The 22506-nt window shown below is 39.2% G+C and overlaps 2 protein-coding genes across 5 annotated transcripts in view; one reads left to right on the top strand and one right to left on the bottom strand.

The window, feature by feature from the left end:
- Positions 1 to 1411: 1411 nt before the first annotated feature.
- Positions 1412 to 5496, bottom strand: GDF9 (growth differentiation factor 9). Of its 2 annotated transcripts, none has more exons than XM_006128565.5 (2): positions 5064 to 5496; positions 1412 to 2717 (listed from the first exon to the last, which is right to left on the bottom strand). In XM_006128565.5, exons 1-2 carry the CDS (start codon positions 5494 to 5496, stop codon positions 1768 to 1770), a joined length of 1383 nt encoding a protein of 460 aa, XP_006128627.4. In that variant the 3' UTR covers positions 1412 to 1767. The 2 variants fall into 2 exon arrangements, with proteins under 2 accessions (XP_006128627.4, XP_089625635.1); XM_089769509.1 differs by having other exon boundaries at positions 1412 to 2714; positions 5064 to 5333.
- A 3228-nt stretch (positions 5497 to 8724) lies between these two features.
- SHROOM1 (shroom family member 1) overlaps positions 8725 to 22506 on the top strand; it is an 81423-nt gene continuing 67641 nt past the window's right edge. For 2 of the 3 annotated variants that reach the window (XM_075900333.2, XM_075900335.2), the window contains exon 1: positions 18180 to 18394. The gene's annotated coding sequence lies outside the window, so the exon portion shown is untranslated. Of the gene's footprint in view, positions 8845 to 18179; positions 18395 to 22506 lie in introns of those variants that run through there. The other variant, XM_075900336.2, reaches the window with a different exon arrangement.

Genomic DNA, 22506 nt, shown 5'->3' with positions numbered 1-22506 from the left:
GCTTTTTCAACCTTCTGAAACAGAAAGTTGTCTCCAATGCAGTCCAGAAACTCATTGGATAGCCTGTGCCCCTCTGTGTTAGTTTCCCAACATATGTCTGGATATTTGAAGTCCCCCATCACCACCAAATCTTGGGCTTTGGATAGTTTTGTTAATTGTTTAAAAAAAGGCCTCATCCACCTCTTCCACCTGGCTAGGTGGCCTGTAGTAGACTCCTAGCATGATATCACCCTCATTTTCTACCCCTTTTATCATTATAACAATAACTCCGTGCCAGTCTAGATGCATTTTTGCACAAATACTTTTAACGGAAAAACTTTTCTGTTAAAAGTATTTCCGCAAAATCATGCCAGTCTAGACATAGCCAAGTATGATTTCACTTCTAAAGTTCAGACTGAACAGTTATTTCTTAGCCTCAGAAAGGTAGCCCTATAGTCTAACTTTAAAAACAAGTAGTCCTGTGGCAACCTAGAGGCTAACAAAAATATATAGGATCATGAGTTTTTCTGCATAAGATCCATTTCATCAGATAAGTTGGAGTGGAAATAACAGAATCCTAGAGAGATACACACAGCATAGAAATCCTGCCATTGGAGGACCTGTTTTACTGAAGCTAATTAAGAGGGCTGGATATGTCCCATTCGTAGGTTTTGATGCTGAAATGTGGATGTCAAAGGTAGGGGAAATTGGTTTTGTAGCACATTAATTGGTTAATGTCTTTATTCAAGCCCAGAATAGCAGTGTCAGATTTTTAGATGACCTCCACTTATGCAGTCTCTCTTTGTATTTGGGTAGTAAAAGTCCTCTGTAGAAGCATTGTTATTTTTAAATCCATCTTTGAGTGATCAGGTAGATTAAAATGCTCCTCTTTAAGTTTGTGTGTGTTATCATTGCTAGTGTCTGATTTGTGTCCATTTATCCTTTGTCCGAGAGTTATTTCTTGTTCATAACTGGCCAGAATAAAAGCATTAAAAAAATTACTAAATGCCAGTTTTAAACAACCCATCAATAAGGAGCGTAACTTTTCCTAGGAACTGTCAAGACAATTCACCAAAGTGTCTGAACACATTTTTACTTGTTATTGACCAGAAATATAGTTAGGATTCCTGATACAAAATCAGGATGATCTCCAGATAAATAGTATATTCACTTACCATACCACCAACCACTAAGAAAACCCTAACAGTTTGGCAGAACACTTTTTTTTTTTTTAAAAAGACCACTTTGGATAACTTTCAATTTTGTCATAATGGAATTGGAACTGGTTTGAATAATTAAAGCATGTATGCAAACTGATTGATTGAGAAGTCAGAAATACTAAGTCTCTTTCTAAAGCCTCCAGCCACTTACCAAAAATATCAATATAAAGTGCCTTTTGGATGCAAGCAATACCAAAGAACCACCACACAAATGCCATTACATGACAGCTGTTTATTCCCCTTATTTTTAACCCAGAGCAATAAAGCATACAATAGATTTCTCTTTATAGAAGTGTAAGAGATTTTATATGGAGAAAATCCATAATTGAAAGGAATTTTTACTTTAGTATTTCCTTAATTCCTAATTTCACATTTCCAATTAGTTAGGAGGGGTTACAAAAATAAGTGATGCCATTATACAGATACTTGCCACTGACTCCATGCTAAATTGTTAGCATATCTATTTAATAGAAGTTAATGTCACAATTGTAAGTAAGCCATTTGTAGTCTTGACTAAGAGTATTGGAAAATATTCTGAAGTATGTAGCAATAAAGTGGTGTTTACATGTTACCTACAAGTACATTTAGTAGCTATCATATCTTCATATTCTTTGTAGACTATAGACCCATCAGGCTCTATTGTCAAGACACTCAAGGGGTTATATTCAGCAGGAACACAAGAGGGCCTTGGAACAGAGGAGTCCAGTTTCTCATATATGATGTTCTGTACCATTGTATGGACAGGAGAGCCATAACGATGCCCAACCACCCTTGGGCAGTCACCTTTGCAATATTGAGGGCTGTATCTGTGTGGTGCTATTATCCATTTATCCCACTTGAGTTGGCTAAAACTTAGTCGGAAGTTGTGAAGCTCACATTCATTTTGGGGAAACAGGAACTTTTTGAAGTACTCACTCAAGTTATAGGTTGGAGGAGATGGATTCTCTTTCACATCTTCATCTCGTCGGTGGCGAGATGCCCTTTTATTCTGCATATTTTCTGATCCCTTTTCTTCCATGGAATCTGCAAGTGGATTATTTCTCCATCTGGACCACACTGGAGTCTTCCTTATATGTCTAAGGGAATTCCACCTACGATAAGCTTGCTCACTGGTGTCATTTAGGTACAATAGAAGTGAAGGAGGCACCAGTGCCATGCTAAAGGAATTTCCCTGTTTAGAATTTTGGTGTTGATCATCTTTCAGACAAGTGAAATTCACAGCCATATGGATACTCCTCCTGTTAGAGGCAATTAGAGGCTGAAGAAAAGGGGTTACATCAATCTCAACCCACTTGCGTCTGAGTTCAAAGTGCAGATTAAAAGTAATTGACTGCGGTACATTGGGACACACTTGAGTAGAGGGATCATTTTCCTTAACAGCTAAGTGGCATGTGCATGTATTGGCAGAAAAACTAAAAACTGATCTGTCAAAGGAGTAGAGCAAGACGGACTTGAGTAAATGCTCCAGCGTAGTAACACGATCCAGATTGAAAAGCAGATCCACTGAGCGAAGGTCTTCTGAGAAAGGAAACAAAGTATCTGTAACAAAGTATCTGTAGAGATTAAACCATTTTCAGTGGCACTTGACAAGTGTGCATAATCAAACAGAAATAAGTCATTAAAAAGGGAAGAAATTTAGACCAACATTCAATGCAACTTAAATTTGGTAGTCTGGCAGAGAATGTCGAAAAGGTTCCAAAATCTTACTCTAAGAAAATGCACCAGTCTGTCGTATATATACACAATTTTATACACACATACCTTTGACATTTTGGAGGAGCAAACAATGGTGGATTCACCTGTTGGCTCCACACCCTGGTCCCATAGATGGGACAACACTAGTTAACTAGTGATACTTCATAAAAAAAGGGCAACTTTTTTTGTTATGTTAAGGAAGGAAAAAATGCAAAACTGAATATGGCAGCAATGGTAGGGTATGTCTATACTACAGAGTTTTGTTGGAAAAACAGCCATTTTTCTGACAAAACTTGAGGAACGTCCACACTGCAATTGAGTTCTTCCACAAGAAAATTGAAAAGACAGAGGGGGTTTTCTGGCATTGGTAATCCTCATTCTATGAGGAAGAAGCCTTTTTACAAAAGAGCTCTTTCACAAAAAGGCGTGTGTGGACGGGGAAGAGGGAGTTCTTTCAGAAAAAGAGGAAAAAGCACAGGTGCCCTGGTGGCCATTCCATCCACTGCTTACATGCAAGAGAGCATACATTTAGTCAGGACGCTCTCTTGAAAAAGCAGATCGCTTTTTCGATGCACTGTTGCAGAGTGGACGCTCTCTTTTGGAAGAAGTTGTTTTGAAAGATCTCTTCTGAAAGAAGCCTGTAGTCTAGTCGTAGCTGTAGAGAAAGAAAGATCTTTGCAGGCTTTCTATAGGTATTAAAAATAGTGGGTGAAGAGGATCCTATAGAAATAAGATTATGTATAAAAGTATTTCTTGTGTTCAGCTTTGAATTTGCCATCTTCCCATTTCATTGATTGCCTCCCCATATCAACAAACAGGGAAAACAGATACTCCTGAATTATCTTTTCATACCATTTGCTATTTTGACTAATTTATCACATTCCCCTTTTACTTATCTGCTTTCTAAGGTAAAGAATTCCAGTTCTTTCATTTGGAGCATTTCCCCCATGTTACTAATAATTGTTAGCCTTCTGAACTTCCTTAATTCTTCATCCTTATTTTTGAGAAAAAGGCCACTAACTACAGAGAATATTCTAAATGAGGGCTTTATGAATTTAGTGTAGATGCACTAACCCTTAAGTTGTTTGCTTTTTTGAAATGAGCTGCACAGAGAGATGGTGAGTGAGTTCCAAATTTAGCCATCTGAATAGTTACAATAATATAGAAGATAACTTAGGAGATGCACCCATTAATAAGTTTTTGCTTTTAAGCATTTTATTATCATGCTACTTAGGGGATTTTGTAGCAATGCACCTAAAACAGTAGTTTGACTGCAGTTTATACATCAGGTCATAATCAATAAATCCTATTGCTTTTATAAAATCTTAACTTTGGAGCACTTCACCTTAAAATATGTGATGAAGGTTCACATCTGTAGCCAGACTTTAAAAAATAAATAAATAAATAAATAAAAAGGGAGAAATCCTGAGTCAGAGTTGAAGTAACATGTCCACAGCCATACATGCAGGATTAGAAGTCAGGGATTGCTGGTTGCCAGTCTTGTGATCAGACCACATCTTTCACCCCACCCCATTATTCTCTGCTTGAAGCTTCTCGACTGCAGCATTAAGTTATTTGAAGTCATGCATTACAAATATGGATATTCATAGGGTGGGGGGAAAGAGTGTTTGGTTCTTCTCTGGTAGAAAGTAGATGAAGAACAGTGGACTGATTTGAAAAAGTCCTCTTGTATTTGGATCCTAACACATCATTAATAAGATCTGATTACAGAGGCAGAGTTTGCTGACTTTAAATTCTGCATTTTACACATGGCAATAAAAGAACATAAGGCATCTAGCTAGCAGATGTCAGTCACTTCTTTTTCCTTGCTTGACTCAAAAGGTACAAAACAAAAAAATCAGTTTATCTTAAAATGGCCATGCTGGATTGTTCTAAAATGTATTTAGGGGTAAGCATCAGTTTGGATGTGAGAATTATGTAGGTTCAAAGACCTAAGTTATGGCAAAGCCAGACCTAAACTCCTTTTAAGGCAAGGCATATTATGAAAAGACCTATCCAGTGCAAGAGAAAAGTCATCCAGTAGGTATAATAGATACAGATCTGCAGAGATTACACGTTTCTTTATTTCACCCCATTGAAGGAACAAGGGGGGAAAGGAAAGAGAATTTTAATTATATCTCCCCCAAACACACATCTTTCCTCACCTACCTTTTATTTGGTCCCTGTGGTGGTGCTCACACTCAGCACATGGAGCGAGGAGTCTTACAGTGTTATAGAGATGACTTTTGTTGGCTTTGGGGATTCCTTCTTTTGTAGCAGACATCTTATATAGCCTCTTCATATACCTAAGGGCTCTGGAATTTGGCTGGAGTCTTGGGACCTCACTTTCCCAACTGTGAGGTCTCTGGTCAGACAGCACCTTGAGAAGAGGTGGCAGGAGGGTATAACCTTTTCTCACACCTGGCGGCAATAGCAACAATGGAGGCTCATCCTCAGGAACAAACAACAGCTCAGGCGTCTTCTCAGACACTGTCTCATCCCTAGAGCTGGGGGAACACAGAGCAACAGAAGAAAGCAGGCGAACACAATAATACAAACAGATAAAGATTTTCCAGGGAATTGCCATGCTGCTGGAGGCCATAGTAGAAAAACCCTCATCCCATGACAGGTTGTATCTTAAAACAGAAAAATAACTAAGCCTGGCCTCTTAAATATATTTCAGGTGTGAGTGGGAAGGAAGTATCTCTCTGTTTACACCAAACGGAGAGATCTACAGCTGGAGAGTGAATCCAAATGGCCATTTGAGTTCAGGCTAGAATCTTTGCACATGTAGGCACTTTGAAAACTAGCACACCACTCTCACCACTTACCCATTTTCACATGGAAACCATTAGTGATTATGAAAGGTACTAATTAATTAGCATGTTTATTCTCTCCAGAAGGGACAAGGGGAAATGATGGATCAATAATACTTATTTTAGTTGGCTATAACTACAACCCTAAAGCAGCTTGTGGCATTCAAACATGTTTTTACCACAATAATAATTCTGCCCCCCAATCCCAACCCCCCAAAAAGTAACTGGTTAAAAAACCTCAATGATAATCTTTCAATGAGCTGGTAAGTAAAAGGTTTCTATAGGAAAAAATTGAAATGGGGTTTCTTACAATACCATAGCTGAGATAATGGAGAATAAGAGAAGAAGGAAGTAGGGGATAAAGTTCAGAGTTCCTGGGTGAAACAGAAAACAAGAATCCTTCATGAATAATTCTTTAATTTGAAATCTGATGTTTAGCTGCTCTGGTAAATGCTGGACATGGTATGATAGGTCACTCTGGTGAGCTAAGCCGTGGTAGTGTACTAGTAACAAAAGTGAACATATTGTGTTCTAAACAAGGGTCTCTGAGATAGAAATAGCTGAATTCCTATCCCCACTCACCCTTTAACTTCTTGTGTGATCTGTGAGATTTAGAGTGAGATGTATATTTGCACAAGGGGATTTAGACACCTTCTTCCTGTTTTTAGGCACCATTGTGATCCACAAACCCCACTTAGCTTCTGCCCAACCCAGAGGGCACCCAGACTCATTGGCTATGTCTACACTTGCGGCTTCTTGCGCGAGTAATATGCAAATGAGGCTAAGCATGGAATATTGCTGAGCCTCATTTGCATACCTAATGAGCCACCATTTTTTTCAGAAGAGGCTCTTGCGCAAGAAGGAGCATCTACACTGCCTTTTCTTGAGCAAGAAAAACCCTCTTGTGCAATGCCGTTACACCTATTACTTGAGAGGAAGAACGGCGTTGCGCAAGAGGGTTTTTCTTGCGCAAGAAGGGGCAGTGTAGACGCTCCTTCTTGCGCAAGAGCCTCTTCTGAAAAAATGGTGGCTCATTAGGTATGCAAATGAGGCTCAGCGATAGTCCACGCTTAGCCTCATTTGCATATTACTCACGCAAGAAGCCGCAAGTGTAGACATAGCCAATCAGTGTCAAGGGTTTTCCCTTTTGGCATGTTGTGACGGTGCGTTGGGGGTTCCCCGTCTCCTGCACCCCAAAATGGCATGAACAGACTGCACCAGCCGGTGGAATAGAGGAAGTTTATTGCCTCTCCATGATACAGCACAGCACAGATGTAATCTGGTCACAGAGCTGGGCTAGGATGCCTCAGGCCCCCTTGAGATGGGGGAGACTGGGCCCCTAAACTCCAGTCCCTTTCCCTAGGCTGTCTCCTCCATGCTCCCAGACACCAACTCCCTCACCCTCTTCCAGCCCTGCCCCCCAGCCAGGGCAGCATTCCACCTTCCTTTGTTCCTCTCCATGGGGGGTGGCTGGCCATACTGGTTTGCATAGTGATTCATCCTGTTTTGCTGGGTTGTGGTACCCACGGCAGCCAGTGGGGGTTACCCCAGAGCCAGCAGCATAGAAACCAGCCAGGTACCCCCAGAGACAGCAGCATAGAAACCAGCCAGGTACCCCCACTACGTCACACATGTGCACTACAGTTTCATTCTAGGCTCTATTTCCCACCTGAGCGTGTGCACTACTGCTTTATAAAAGGTGTCAGGAGATTGTCTCCTGCCTAAGCCTCAGAGTGATTCACCTGCTGGGGAAGACAGGCATCCAGCCAAAGTTCTGTGTATAGCTACTGGGCCAGAACCCTCAAGAAGCTCATATGAGATCTGCTCTGCTCTCATTACATCAGGTTTTCACTGAGCTGGGCAGATTCTGAAAAACATTTTCAGCTACATTTCATTTTGTGAATAGGACTGTATAATAAGTTATTTAGAGTGTAGTTCTTGTGTTTGTGGCAACTATTGTACAAATCAACAGTGAATAAAATAAGCAATTTAATACATTTAATGTGTGGTTGCAAATAATATGTGCTTGACTGTGTACTGTAAAAGACTTGTATTTTTGGTTAGTTTATAACAAATGAGCCAAATTCAGATATGGGTTGTGTCAGTACAGCTCACTTAACCCATGCCTGATCTTGGCTCAATCCTTTTAAAACAACATAGAAAACTCACTAGTAATACCTGAGGTAATTACAAATCAATGAATGTTAAAAATCTTATTTCTTTTCCCCCACAGTTGCTATTAGGTGATTTTACAAAAAATAAACAATCTTAGTTTGTCCCAATTTGTTTCTCTTTTGTACTTTTTTTGCCCTGGCTTTGCACTGTGATGTCTAAATTGCAAATACTAAAGGCAAATGTTTAAGGGCTTTTTTTTTTTCATTCAAATTACAATAAAAACAAAATTAAAAAAAATCATGCTCTAGGAATACTTTTTTTTTGCACTTAACTACCTGACCACACCAGTAGAACTATTAATTACAGTGTAAAGTAGCTGACTTATAGTTGTCTTTGCTGTTAACATGCTTCTGGCCTTTCATTTCTCTGCAGACACTAATACCAGTCTTAGAGAAATGGAATGGAAAAGTAATTGTGGTTATAGTGCCCTCAGATTACCTTTCAATCCCTAAGTAAAGCCCTTCTCCCTGCAATCTGAAATCTAGGCATCCAAATAAGTAGGGTGCTTTTCAATCACAGCCAGCTATCTGTGGAATGTGCTCCTAAAGACCTTACTAGAGCACTATTGATTACATCTGGAATGTATGGAGCTGCCTGTTGCTGAACATGTCTAATGGGGATTTTTAAAAATTTTATTAGGATAACACCTGAGAGAATCTCTATTCTTGTCAGTTGTTTTTAATTAGAGCCATGTTTTCAGTAGTGTGGTAAAATGTCACCCCATCGTTTAACTTTCCTATCTCGCTGTTTCCAAGAAAGGAGCACTCGTTCATAGAAAGTTAATTAACTTACAAAATGTCAGGCTAGAATACTTTCACTCAGATTGGAAGGTTAATTATAAAACTGATTAGGATTATATTCAGCTAACCATCCACATACCAGAATAATGTTACCTTGTTCTTTTTGCCTTCTCAGAGCTGATTATGTTGTGATAAGAGGAGAGCACTGCCACTTCTAAGGTCAGTTACATTTAAACATTTTGTTAGGTGGGTTGGTTTATACTTCCATACACTTTTAAAATAGTATTCATCAAGCAATGTACTAGCATCAATCCACTCCAATTCTTAACTTCTAGATGCTGTGTGAAGTAATAATAAATATTTTACTATAATTCTACACAGTGGATCCTAGTAAAATCTCAGATATTCTTATGCATACAGTACACTGTGAGATGAGAGGGGTTTTAAAAGAGCTACCACTTTCAACATGTATATCAGGTAGACTGGATGGCTCAAGGAAGTAGTAATGTACTATAAAGGTTTAAATACCTAGGTTACAGGTGCGAATCTCATCTTAGTCAGAAGTGCTCTAAAAATTGCCATTGTTTGGTGGCCTGTGTGAAATGAGTTGTCCTTTGCAGTGGTCAAGTGTCCCAGTTACCAAAAGCCGTGTATATTAACTGGCCCCTGGTTATTAGTCCTGACAAGAGAAGGTATGGACTGAATGGTGTAATTGCATGGTCACCTTTTTTCTAATTTCCACCAATGTGCTACCCAAGGTAGCAATGATGACAGTAACATTAGGGGTACTAATATAAGCTACCTACTGGCATTTTAACCATTGTGTTGTCTAACCATGTTCATAGCAGGTCTAGATCACATGAAGCCAGTTTTTCAAAAGATCTGGGGATTACATTTTCAAGTATTTGGTACCCACAATTGGGATTAGATTTTCAAAAGTGCTCCGTGTACAGCAACTCCCTGGCCTGAACTTTAAAAAGATACATTTACTGGACTGAACTCATTTGACAGATGGCTGTCATTCCCTGCCCCATCTCCCCCTGAATTGGGAGCTGAGGTTTTTTTTAAATCCTGGCCCATAATATCAGAGGCATTGTTGCCTTGCTAATAGCTTCCTGAGGAGGCAGCCATAATTTAGGGCAGCCCTTGGCTTGCCTACCATATCCAGTGGGCTGTACTTGTCCCTGGAACAGGCCAGGAAAGAGTGCAAAGATGATGTTAAAGTCACTAAGGGTCTTTCTCCTACAGAGCTACACATTCTGTAAGAGTTGCAGCACAAAGTGTCAGCTATGAGCAAAGCTGTTTAAAAGGAAACATACACTGCTGGTGACCATGTTCTAGCCATTCTGTGCACATGTAGAGGACTTCAGTCTCTGATAGTTAGCAATTTTTATTGTGAGGGTAATGGAGTTTTTAATATCTGTTGTAACTGTGGTTATTACAACCTTCCGGATAAAGGATTCAAAGGGACTGGTCACTTGGAAGCAACTGAATTCGAAAATAATATGTGAGGCTAGATGTAGTTCGAAAACAAGGACATCTCTCCCTGTGCTAAAGATTCATTTCAGTATTGTTCTTATCTAACTAAAGTCATCATTGTAGTTAACTGAAGAAGGCTTGATTAATTACTGGAAACATGACATTCAAGAGCACTACATTCACTAAAAAGAATATTGAAACATGGAGTTGAGTGCTTTAAAAAAGCTAGCAGGCTATAATTAACTTTGTCAGTAAGTGGGAGATTAAGATCTTCTAAAAACTATTTTTTTTTTACAAAAACTGAACCCAACAAAATATTTCCATTATTATTTAAAAAAAAAAAAGTCCAGTTCATCAGTTGTCTTCATTTAAAGAAAGAAATATTATCCTGCTGCTTTTGCTTCCAGTCACTCATACAGGTTCCATGGAACCTCACTTTGAGGTCGATGGCACTCTGCCTGGGAATATGGGTTTGCCCTTTACATGTGGTTACATTTTTGTGTCCAAAAAGAACATGGAAGTGAAACTGATTATTAACAAAAGTGATACCGACAAACTACTTTCATTGCCCAAGATGAAGAAAAGCAAAAATTAAACAACATGTTTCATACAATTTTGGACTTGTAGAATAAAGGATGTTTTTAAAATGTATTTTTAAAACAAAAAACCGTATTTTTTATGTTTTAATACTTGTAAGGTTTTACTAATAGCATGAGGAAGAAAGGCTGATCACAACAAATGATGTGAAATTTCTCTCTTGAGCTGAATCTTTTCTTTACAAATATGTCAACTAAAACCCAGTAGAATAACATGAGGTATTTCAAAAGTCTGATACATGCATATCTAAATATTCCATCAGTTTAAGGGAGCAAGGATTAAGAGTAGGGCTGTATCTACACTGGCGCGATCTTGCGCAAAAGCGGCCGCTCTTGCACAAAAACTTGCTGCCTGTCTACACTGGCCGCGTGTTCTTGCACAAATAAACTGACGTTCTAATGTATGAAATCAGGACTTCTTGCACCAGAACTCTGACGCTCCTGCTCAGAAATAAGCCCTTTTGCACAACTGTTGTTGGCAAGAGGCTAGTGTAGACAGGCAACATGAATTTCTTGTGCAAGAAAGCCCTATGGTTAAAATGGCCATCAGAGCTTTCTTGCACAAGAGAGCGTCTACACTGGCATGTAGCACATACCAGTGAGGATGCTCTCTTCTGGAAGAGTTTTTGCACAAGAACTCTTCCGCAAAAGAGTTCTTGTGCAACAAGCTGCCAGTGTAGACATAACCTCTCTTGCGCAAGAAAGCTCTCTGAGTGTGATCTAACAGACACATCTATTAATAATAATGTTGTTATCAGGAATGATTCAGATGAAGTGAGTGGGACTAGATTTGGCACTATGGCCATATATATTTGCAGGATCAGGTGCAAACATTTTAAACAATGATAGTAACAAGATCTTAGATTATAAAAACTGAAAACAAAATTCAAATATTTTTTGCCACTTATGCTCATTGTTTAGGTTTTCCACCAGCCTGTGCAGTGATAATGGACTAATGAGCTGTCCTTTTGTTCTAGTCAATTTCAGTTTCTGGTTTTCCTGCACTAGTGCAATTTGGAAAAGTTTGGATTGTAAACATAACATAGGCATGTGTGTTTCCCTATAAGAATGGAATTGAACAGCCCTAAGAAACAATTATGCTGAACAGAAGTTTTGTACATAGCTAGATCTCTTTCCCTGCAAGCAGTCATGCATTGCTTAACACTTATTTAACTGAGTAGTCCTGTTGAAGTAAAAGAGACTACTCATGTGAGTAGAGTCTCTCATATGTGTGATAGTTTGCCATATTGAGGCACTGGGGTTTTATTTTTAAATAAAACTCAGAATCTGAGCCAAATTAGAGTTGATCATATTTGTTTAAAAATCCACACCGTTATTAGACTATTATCTGGTCTTCCAATGCATTCTGTATCTTAAATGCTTTGTTATATCTGATATTAAATTTAAGATTCTCTGGGCAGGGGCCATGTCTTCCCATGTTTTTTCACCGAGAACCACACTAACTATAGTGGTCAGTAAGTTCTTCTGCTTATAGCTTTTAAATTCCTGTAAATGAGAACTGAGGAATGTGCAGCTTTGCCCTGAAGTTAGTTACTGAGGTTTGTTTGTTTCCACAAGACAGCAAAAGCATTAGTCACAGGTATAGATGTTAGGCCGTGATAAACAAGGGTTTTAATTCTAGCTCACTGAGCCAATTCAGTGGACTTTGAAACACAAGAAATGTCAGGTGCTTTCTGCAGAGTCTATTAATATTGTCTACAGAAACTTAATTTATGGCACCCCCACAATTGTCTTAATCATGCTGTTGCTGTCCAGATGTGAGCTGTGGCAATTTCCTAATAACTGTGTGTTTAGAAATAAAAGGAGAAATGAAAAATAAAATAAACTCCTAATCACTGAGCTATGGGGTACTCTGATGGCTCCTATTGAGGCTGTTCCACTGTGGATACAGGGTCTCTGTGGCCCAATAACTGCTCCTCTGTGGATAAATATTTGACGAGTCATTGGGCCAGAGAAAGGAAGCAAGACTGATTTTTTTGGTCCAGTGGTTAACTAGACAGGAAACCGTATGTCCAGTTCCCTCACTCCAATCGCTTGTTCATTATTTAGCCTCAGTGGAATAGCTCTAACAGGAGAGATGGAGGGAGCCCCACATCAGGATGTCAGCTGCTAGAGCACCCTCTATGAGGTGGGTGACCCCTGTTTACAACCTTTCACTTCCCTTCTGATATAGAGGGGATTAAATCTGGGTCTCTCACAGCCCATGTGAATGCTCTAGCCCCTAAGGCAAACGTTATAAGGTGGAAACCTTTGTCTTATGTGGAGTGAGGCAGGTGCCTAATTAATTCCTGCAAGAAGCAGCTAAGCCTTCTGACTCCAGCCATGTGTTCCTGATTGTGGATTGCTAAGCAAATGGTCACCTCTCTGTAGCCTAGACCTAGATACCACTCTGAGAGGCAGGACATTGCAACCCCCATTCCAGCTGGCATATCCCACTGGCTATTAGGCAGCAGTGCACATAGGATGCTGGATTAAGTGGATTACATTCTAGGTTCCTCTCTCTGCCTATACATTGTACTGGGAGCCCAAATGCTTCACTCTTTGTGGACTGCAGTGGTGTTCCAATGATTTTCCTAGGCACCCAAAAGATAGGCACTGTGAAGCTCAATGGCAAAGTCCCATAATAGTTTCTCTGTGTCTCAGATCCCTATCCATTAATGGGGAATAATAGCACTTCCCTTACCTCAGATAAGTATTCTAAGGGAAAATACATGACAGACTGTGAGGCACTCAAATACTATGGCAGTGGGGGAGGTCATAAAGTTCCTAAAAGAAGAGAGTTACTGTCAGTGAATGCTGCTGACCTTCATCTGAGGCTCTTCTACCCCTCCTTGCTGCACTGATACGTGTAGCTGCCTCTGCACCCCTAGAAATGGCTCCTGACCCCGCTTCCCTACGCTCACTGGGGCAGGAGAGCCGTCTGGTGCAGCGATTCATAATGGCGTTGCCAAGACGGCATCGGCTGACAGGAGTCTGATGTGGCCAAACAGCCTCTTTCTTTAAAGGAGCAGTAGGCTTTTTTTTTTTCCTTTGCTCAACAACTCTGGGGGGGCTGGTGGGGAGCTTTTCCTCTTTTTTTTTTTTTTTTTCTCAACAAAAATTGCTCAAAAAAAATTCTGATGTGGCTTTTCACATTTTTTTTCTGCCGCTGTTTTGGCCACCACTGATCTAATAGGTTTTTTTCATCACCAATATTTAGATTCACTAAAATTAAGACTGTTCATTCCTCATGTTTGACAGCCTATTGATGTCTGTATTGGATAAGGATCTGCTTACCAATGGCAAAGTCTCTCCTCTAATTTCTTGTGTTATGTACCTGTATAAAAAAATTACTTCTGTAGCTCTTTCCATCTTGGTACAAATATTAAAAGATACGTGAAATATCATGGATTATTATTCCTCACTTTCCATATGACAAAATTGTGGCTCACAGAGAGGCCAAAAGGTGTGCAGCAAGTTAGTGCAAAGCTGGAATTGAACTTTAGAGTTTCTGGACCCCATATTCCCTTCCTGTCACTTTGTCTAGAATTACTATAAATTCTTGACTGAAATAACCTTTATGATAAATCACCTTGTGGACACTTTTGTGCAGAGTAATTGATTGTTTTGTTGTTTCAATTGTTGGGTTTAGTGACTCACTAACTGATAGCATGGGAATAGTTTCACTTCATCCTGTTGTGAAAACAGTGATTAGCAAGTAGATGCTTGGGAGTTTCAGTCACTGAAAACCGGAACAAATTTTGTCCTTTGCTACTAGACTATCAATAGCAGTATGGGTGTAAGTGTGTTGTCTTTACCCAATCTCTTCAGTATTACAACAGTGGACGTATGTGATTCCGAAGTTTGTTTTTAGAGCTCCTTAATATCTAGGTTTAATTCACCTTTCAGTTGCACGTTATTTTCCTCTTGAAATTAATTAAAGAAGAATATGGGATACTAAGCATGAAGGCATTTAATTGAACTTATATTTTTAGCTTGTTAAGCAAAAATTACATGAAATCTAACATCTTTTTCACTGTTGGGAATCAGACATTAATTTTAAAATAATGAGAGTTTAGTGCTTCTGAAAAATTACAGATAGACATTTGCAGGGAATAGTTCTCTATTTATCCACACAACAGTTACTGCAACAGTTCCAGCTTCCTGAATATTTCCTGTCCTGGAGGGACCATTACTGTTCAAAGTATTTCTAGATTATGTATTCCCATAGGTTCCATCCATGAAAAGGCATGAGTAGGTTCAGAAGTTACATTTCCAAGCTCATTTATTCTTTGGCTTGTCTGCAAAGACCAACAATAGTGGCGACATGGGCACCTGTCCACTAGAAAATAGATTGAGGTCATTTAATACAAGCCATGGAACAAGTATAAAAGCATAACATCTTTCAGTCATTACTAGTGTGAAACTGATTTGAATCAGCCTGTTAGGGAGAAAGGCTCTGTGAATATGGGACTTTAATAAAAGTAGAATTTTGAAGGTCATCTTCTGAACTGGCATTAGCTAAATGTGCTAGTCCCTCAACATGTGTACATTGAAAATGTAATAGAGCGAGATGGATTTGTAAAAGTTGTGTATTTCTGTTTGAAAGTCCTGCCTAGAACTTTGGAACAGCCAAAGTGGAGAATGGTCCACAAAGAATCCATCACAGTGTTATGGGAAAGCCTAATGCCTAGTGGGAGAGGAGGACCTGAATAAACTTCAGGCAGATACCCATCCACTTCACTCCACAATACAGGATCTTAGTGCATTCACCCAAGATTCTGGGATGAACTAGATGTGCATAGCAGAGGAAGTTGTGCCCTGTTGGATTCTTTAGCATTGCACTCATTCATCCTGCTTAAGCACAGTTGGTAGAAAAGGAGCTGTGCAAGCGGGCCATCAATGGAAGCTCCCTAGGGTATGTGATTTGATTTTGACACAAAAGATCTTTATCCACTGCTGTGACTTGACTCCAATGACATCTTTGTGCTGGTTCTGCTCAGATCTGTTCTTTCAGACATCACTAGCTTTCACTGGTGCCCATGCAATACAACCATTCTGTTCCACTTAATCAGTGGTTTTCAACCTTTTGTCATTTGTGGTTCCTTAAAAAATGTCAAATGAAGGTGCAGACCCCTTTGGAAATATTAGACATAGTCTGTAGACCTGCAGAGATCCACAGACCACGGGTTGAAAACCATTGTTCTTGATAACAACCACCTTTTGCAGATCCCTTAGACATAGCCTGCAGACTCCCAGAGGTTGCTGATCAAAGCTTGAAAACTACTGTACTAAATAATCTAGGTTTTCCCAGTAAACAGGATTGGGAGTCATTAATGATATCGTTAGTATTTCACCATTTTATTGTAGACTCTAGTTATAAAAATTAGCTCTTGGTTGTCAATTCACATGTTAGATGTTTTTCATAGGCTAAGAATAAATGTATTTCCTAACTAATTTATGTGCTTGTATTCAGGGGCTGCTTCCTGTTACCTTAAACCCTACCATACATTCAGATCCAACTGCTCTCACAACACAGAGTCCTTCTACATGTGAGCAAAGGGAAATTCTCAACTGGTTATTAGCAGTATCAGGACTTTGAGTCACAGATCTTCAGTTCTGATTTCATTCAGCATGGGACTTACTATCACTTAGTAGGACAACAAATCTGAGGATGAATACAGAAGTTCTGCCATTGGATTTGTGGTATATCTCATACCAGTAAGATAAATGCTAGCTCCAAGCAAGTATTAAAATATAAAAATTCCTAATAGTGACATCAAACAGTCAGTGAAGTAATAAATTCAGGAGAGCTGCCATAGCATCATCTGTATCATCTAACTTTTTTTTTTAAATGAGCTTTTCCATTTTTAGAGAAGTACAGCAACAAAATAGTTTATGGAGTCTGCTTCTCCTTTTAAGCCTCAGCCGTCCACCATCCAAAAGGAAAACAAACTCTGTAGGAAGCAGAGATGTTAGAGTTTAACCGATGAATTGGTAACCGATAAACTGATGGTTATCAGTTAAATTCTGCCCACCTGGGGAGCCGGCTCCTCCCACCCACCCTCTGCTGCAGGCTCTGCAGTTTAACTTGGAGCCAGTAGACTCCGTCCCGGTGTGCACTGGCTCCCAAGAAACCAGCCTCGCTTCAAAGAAGCTGGCTGCCCCTGCTGCAGGCTCTGCAGTTTAGGAGCTGGAAGGCTCCATCCTGGTACGCATCAGGTCTCAGCAGATTTTTAGCAGTTACACGGTTACGTTTTACAATTACTTTTTACGTAGTAGGAAGGTACAAGCACAGAATGCATGATGTAAAAACATAACACCTTAAGGCTACGTGTACACTGCAACACTATTTTGGGATAACAGAGTATCCTGAAATAGCTATCCCGCATCTTCACAGCAAGCCTATTATTTTGGGCTTGCTATTCTGACATCCCTGTAAACCTCATTCTACCATGGGTCTGGGATGTTTCGGAATAGAGCTTTACTTCTAAATTTGGCACTGTGAAGATAGTGCCAAATGCCGAAAAAAGCTATTTCAAAATAGCATTGAAATAAGATACCCAATTTGTGGAGGTCAAATTGCATATCTTATTTTGAGTTACAGTGCAGTGTTGATGCACCCTAACAGAACTGAGTCCAGGCCACAAAATTCAAGTCCCTTCAGTTCTGGGAATTTTAGATTGGATCCATCTCTCAGCTTCTTGCCTAAAAGACAAACATATGGGCTACATCTAGACTGGCATGATTTTCCGCAAATGCTTTTAACAGAAAACTTTTCCGTTAAAAGCATTTGCGGAAAAGAGCATCTAGATTGGCACGGATGCTTTTCCGCAAAAACACTTTTTGCGGAAAAGCGTCCGTACCAATCTAGACGCACTTTTCCACAAAAAAGCCCTGATCGCCATTTTCGCGATTGGGGCTTTTTTGCGCAAAACAAATCTGAGCTGTCTACACTGGCCCCTTTGCACAAAAGGACTTTTGCCCGAATGGGAGCAGCATAGTATTTCCGCAAGAAGCACTGATTTCAGACAGTAGGAAGTCAGTGTTCTTGCGGAAATTCAAGCGGCCAGTGTAGACAGCTGGCAAGTTTTTCCACAAAAGCAACTGCTTTTGCAGAAAAACTTGCCAGTCTAGACACAGCCATGAGGTTCCTTCCTTAGCTCTGCTTCTCCCTCTCTGAAGTGAAGGTGTTATGAACATGTGGCTATACTAAATGCTGTTTTTGTACCTTGAAGATTCTAACTGCCAACTGAATCTTCACTTTACTCCTGTAATCAGTGGCATAAATTGCCTGTTACTCTTTTGCCCAGAGCTGGCCTGTGCTTTCCCCCCTCCTTTTTCATGAGGAGATCTGGGTCATGCTGAAATGCTTCTACTCTGACGCCAGAGCTTCAGGATCATTATTCTAACCCCACCTCCCCTCATCTGATTGGACAGGGAGCTCTTCCAGTTACCTTTACTGTCTGAAAGTAGCTAGGGGAACTGCAGAAACTGTAGGAGTGTAATCTGTGGCTGAGGCTAACTGGAAAGAGTTCTGTCTAATCTGCCTGTGTCTGTGTAAAGGACTAATAGCAAGCCTTTGCTACGTGCTGGCACGGCAAGGCAAACAGCATTGTCTGCCCAAGTTAGTGAAAGACCAGCTGGTGTTCGAAACAAGCACAAAGGGAGACCCGTCAAGTAGTGAGATGCAGGTAAATGTTTGTTTTCTGCCAGGGCTCGGGGCTGTTGTGTCTTTGCAATTATTGTTGACACAGCCAGAGACTGATTTGAAGAATGCTCATGATGATGACTGACTTATATGAATTACACTGGTTGATTCAAATGACTGTAAATGTGTGTGCACTGCTGGAGGTAATTTGCCAATGTGAAGGTGAAAGGAAAACTAGAAAGGTAGCTGAATTTAACGATGCTGGAGTGAGGCGGGAGAAAGGCCATGGATGTGATGAGACAATGTAAAGTTCCATGATCCTTCATCATGTTTGGAGCATCTGGAATGTTTGGGAAAATCGATGTTTTAAGCCAACCTGTTGCATTTGAATTACTCAAAAAGTTAACAATGCACTACAGCTTTTGTTAGTCTCTAAGGTGCTGCACGACTATTCATAATTTTTTAAGTCTTTTTCCAAGAAGAGGGAGAAAATAGTGTGTTCTGTTTTGTTTGTTTCCTGGTCATATGTGGAGTTTGTCAGTTTAGCAGTATAAACAAATAATTACACTATCAGAAAATGTGGTACTGTCTGTTAACAACCAAGGAGGTTTTAGAAAAATGATATTATATAGTGAGATTATATTTTATAAATGAAAACAATCCTTTAACAGTTCAGAACGTGCTGGAATGATATGACTATGATATATTAGATGAGCAGCAAGGTGGCTTTGTTTGTATACTCCTTTCAGTAACTGGTTTCAACTTTTATTACTCATTTTAAAGTCTTATTTTCTATCAAATCACAGGAATAATAATGGCCTTGAAATTTCTGTTCCTATTGTGCAGAAACCCATTAAAAAGATGCTCCTCTCAAAAATAACTTTCAATAGCAGCATGGTGCAACAATATTACAGGGATTGAGCAGTACTTAGTGGAAACAACAAATATTTCTTCATAACATTGTGGAAAACAATGCATACTAAGAGCTCCAAGTTAGTTTGTCCTTTGCAATTTTTTTTCTCACACTAGAAATGTTTTAAAAATAAACTACACAGAATTTCAAAATGTCAAAACAAAGTATTGAAATGCGAACTTTTAAAATATCTTGGTACCTCTTTTTTAAAAAGAGATCCATTTTGGCTGTCATTTTGCATTAGTTGGAGTTTAGGCACAAATTATAACATGCAGCAGGCTAGATCCAGATATCTTTCTCATGCTGAGTAACACTTTAAATCCACCAGTGGCTTCACTAAGTAAGGGTATCAGAATCTGGCCCACAGTAGGCATAATTATACGTTGGGTTGGTATTGCCTCCTATTATTAAGATTGTCTGATGCCTCCTATTAGAAGACCCTGTCTTCATTTGCCAGATGTTTACCATTTAGGTTGAAATTTCCCATGGCTTATGTATTTTATTGTTTTTTTTTTTTTAAACTTAATCCAAAACAGCTTCAGAGAAGGCGACTAGGGAAAATATTTTGTTTTGCACCTGTTAGAAAATTCTGACAGCTTTTTATTCGGACAGCTCTAGTGCTCTCTTGTGGGGTTTTTTTTTTTTTTTTTTGCTGTCCCTTATGAAAATCTGCCCAATTTGGCCAAGTTATAATTGCAGTTTTCTCTTACTCAGAGACTTTTTTAAATTTTTAGCAGCTAAAATCCCTGCAGAGTCCATCCTCACTGAGCATGCTCAAACCTCTCACAGCCAGCGTGGGGAAGAGACAGGGTGTGGGAAGGGGCCTTATAGAAATAATAGTATGTGACAATGTAATTTAACTAAATTCATAGGCTCCAGGGGGCCCAATTAAGGTTATGCAGGCAACTTTAATGCTGATATTTCCTAACTTAGGAGTGTTTGACTTTGCAAATAAGTATTAATTTAACAGAGTTTTCTTGACCAAGACCCAGATTTCTAATTTAAAGAGGTAGGGGGGGAGAAGACCTATTAACACAATGAAAACATTTCAGGCCTTTAAAATAATAGATATAAACCTTTCTCCTCCCCTCCCCCGCATTGATAAGCAGTGCTTTTATAAACTTTTCAATAATGTTTGAATTTAGTTACCAGTAAAGTTTGGCTGTTATAAACAATGAAGCTCTTCTGAAATTAATGAAATCATGTCAATTTATAGCTGTGTAAGATCTGAGCCTTTAAGGACAAGGCAAAAATACTGATTTCAATGCCTAGAATTGATTGTCATAGAAGGAAACCATACAATCAAGGGGGACCATACATCATCTCTGTCTGATGGCCTTCTTCAGTTTATCGGTGTTCTTTGCTTCATTTTTCATTATTATTTCCACAATAGAATCTGTAGAAATGTAAACTTTCATGAAAATAGAGATACATTAGTTTCAATAGTACGTGAAAGATAAATTGCTTTGCATACTTCTTCTCCATTTCCTCCTGGCTGAGTTAGGGTGTGATGCAAAGTCCATTGAAAGGCTTCCATTGACTTCAGTGGGCTTTTGGAGCAGGCCTTTAAAATCTTTTAAATGCAAATTAGCCTCCAATGTGGAAAAAATAATAAAAGACTAGGAGGAAATGGGAAAAAAAAATGAAATTTCTTGGCTCTGTAAGGTAGCCACCATTAAGATTAATGTCCTCTCAAAATTACTGTTTTTGCTTCAGTGCATTTCTGTTTGTATCTCTGACATGACATTAAAATCATGGTAAGGTGTGCTATTAAAATTCATATGGAAACATAAAAGACAAAATTGAGTTGTAAAATTCTCACTAAGCCTACAAAGTGGGGTGGACAACTTTTCCTAACTTGCCTTATTATTATTTCATTATATTTTGCACCACAATTAAAAGATGTGGCATTTGGCTTCGCAGTACATCATCCAAATGCCGTGCAAAACTTGAACATGAGCGGGGCTCAGTTATAGCTCTTTGTACCAATTGTCCGGTTAAAAAGAAATGTAGGTCACCAAAAAAAAAAGTCACCCATTCATCCATGCCGCCTTTGTCGCTTTGGACAAATTTTCTAAATTTTAACGATCTGGAAATTCTGTCTAGAAAATATCAGAGTGACCTCTCGTAGGTGAGAGCAGGGAATGAGATCACTCAGTTCAGACATCTGTTCTTGTACTGCTTTAAAATCATGTCAGGAGGTATGAAATAATGCATATACTATAAAAATCTCATAGTTTCAGTATTTACAAGGTAAGTATTTTATTATGAAATCTGGATATGAGGTGGCTTTGCCTAGACCTTTAAAGACAGCGGAGCAAGCTAGTTTAGTTTAGTTTCCAAGATATATAGATACAATTTTGATTGAAAAAGATATTGATAAGAAAACAACCCAGATAAAATGATGAGAAAGGGATTAGAACAAAATAATTGATCTGGATGAGTTGGTCTCTTGATGGGAAAGGGTATCTACATCTTCAGTTTCTGTAGCTCATAAAGAAAATGTTTAGAAACTACTGTACAGTTATTGCCTGTGCGTTGGACTCCAGGTAAGATCTGTCAGATTTTTGCTACTATGCAGGTGCTGTGTTTGAGGTTTTGTGGAGAAAGGTGAATATGTTTGCATATGTGGTGGTTCAGGAATAAGACAGACAGTTGTTGGAAGAAATTATTAAAGAGATTCATCTTGTGACAAAATGCTGGCTTTCTAGGGATCTCTGACCTGCTTACCTAAAGCTCCAGGAAAGTGTCTACATGTTAATCTGAATGACAGAGTAATTCTATTTTTCCTTTTTTATATCAGCTAGACTGTGTTTTGCACATTTCAAAGATGATAAAAGGTTTAGAAAACCAGATCCATGAGGAAAGGTTAAAAGACAAGTCATATTTAATCTTGAGAAAACAAGACTGAGGAGAGATCTGATAACAGTCCTCAAATATGTTAAGAGTTGTTATACAGAGAATGGCAATCAATTATTCTCCATGTCCACTCAGTAGTACTTGGCTCAATCTGCAGCAAGCAAGATTTAGATTAGAAAGTAGGGGAAATTTTCTAACTACAAGGATAGTTAAACTCTCGGATAGCTTTACAGTGGAGGCTGTAGTGGAACTTTTGAAGAGTAGGTTAGACAAGCACTTATCACAGAGAGTCTAAGTGTACTTAGTCCTGCCTCAATTTGGGGCTGGACCAAATGACCCTTTGAGGTCCCTTTCACCCCTTTATTCCCATTATTATTGGAAAT

The sequence above is a fragment of the Pelodiscus sinensis genome, chromosome 16 (genome assembly GCF_052426305.1).
Source record: "Pelodiscus sinensis isolate ZL-2025 chromosome 16, ASM5242630v1, whole genome shotgun sequence".
Lineage (NCBI taxonomy): Eukaryota > Metazoa > Chordata > Testudines > Trionychidae > Pelodiscus > Pelodiscus sinensis.
Note: the sequence above shows the minus strand (reverse complement) of the source record. Positions and strands in the feature narration are given on the sequence as shown.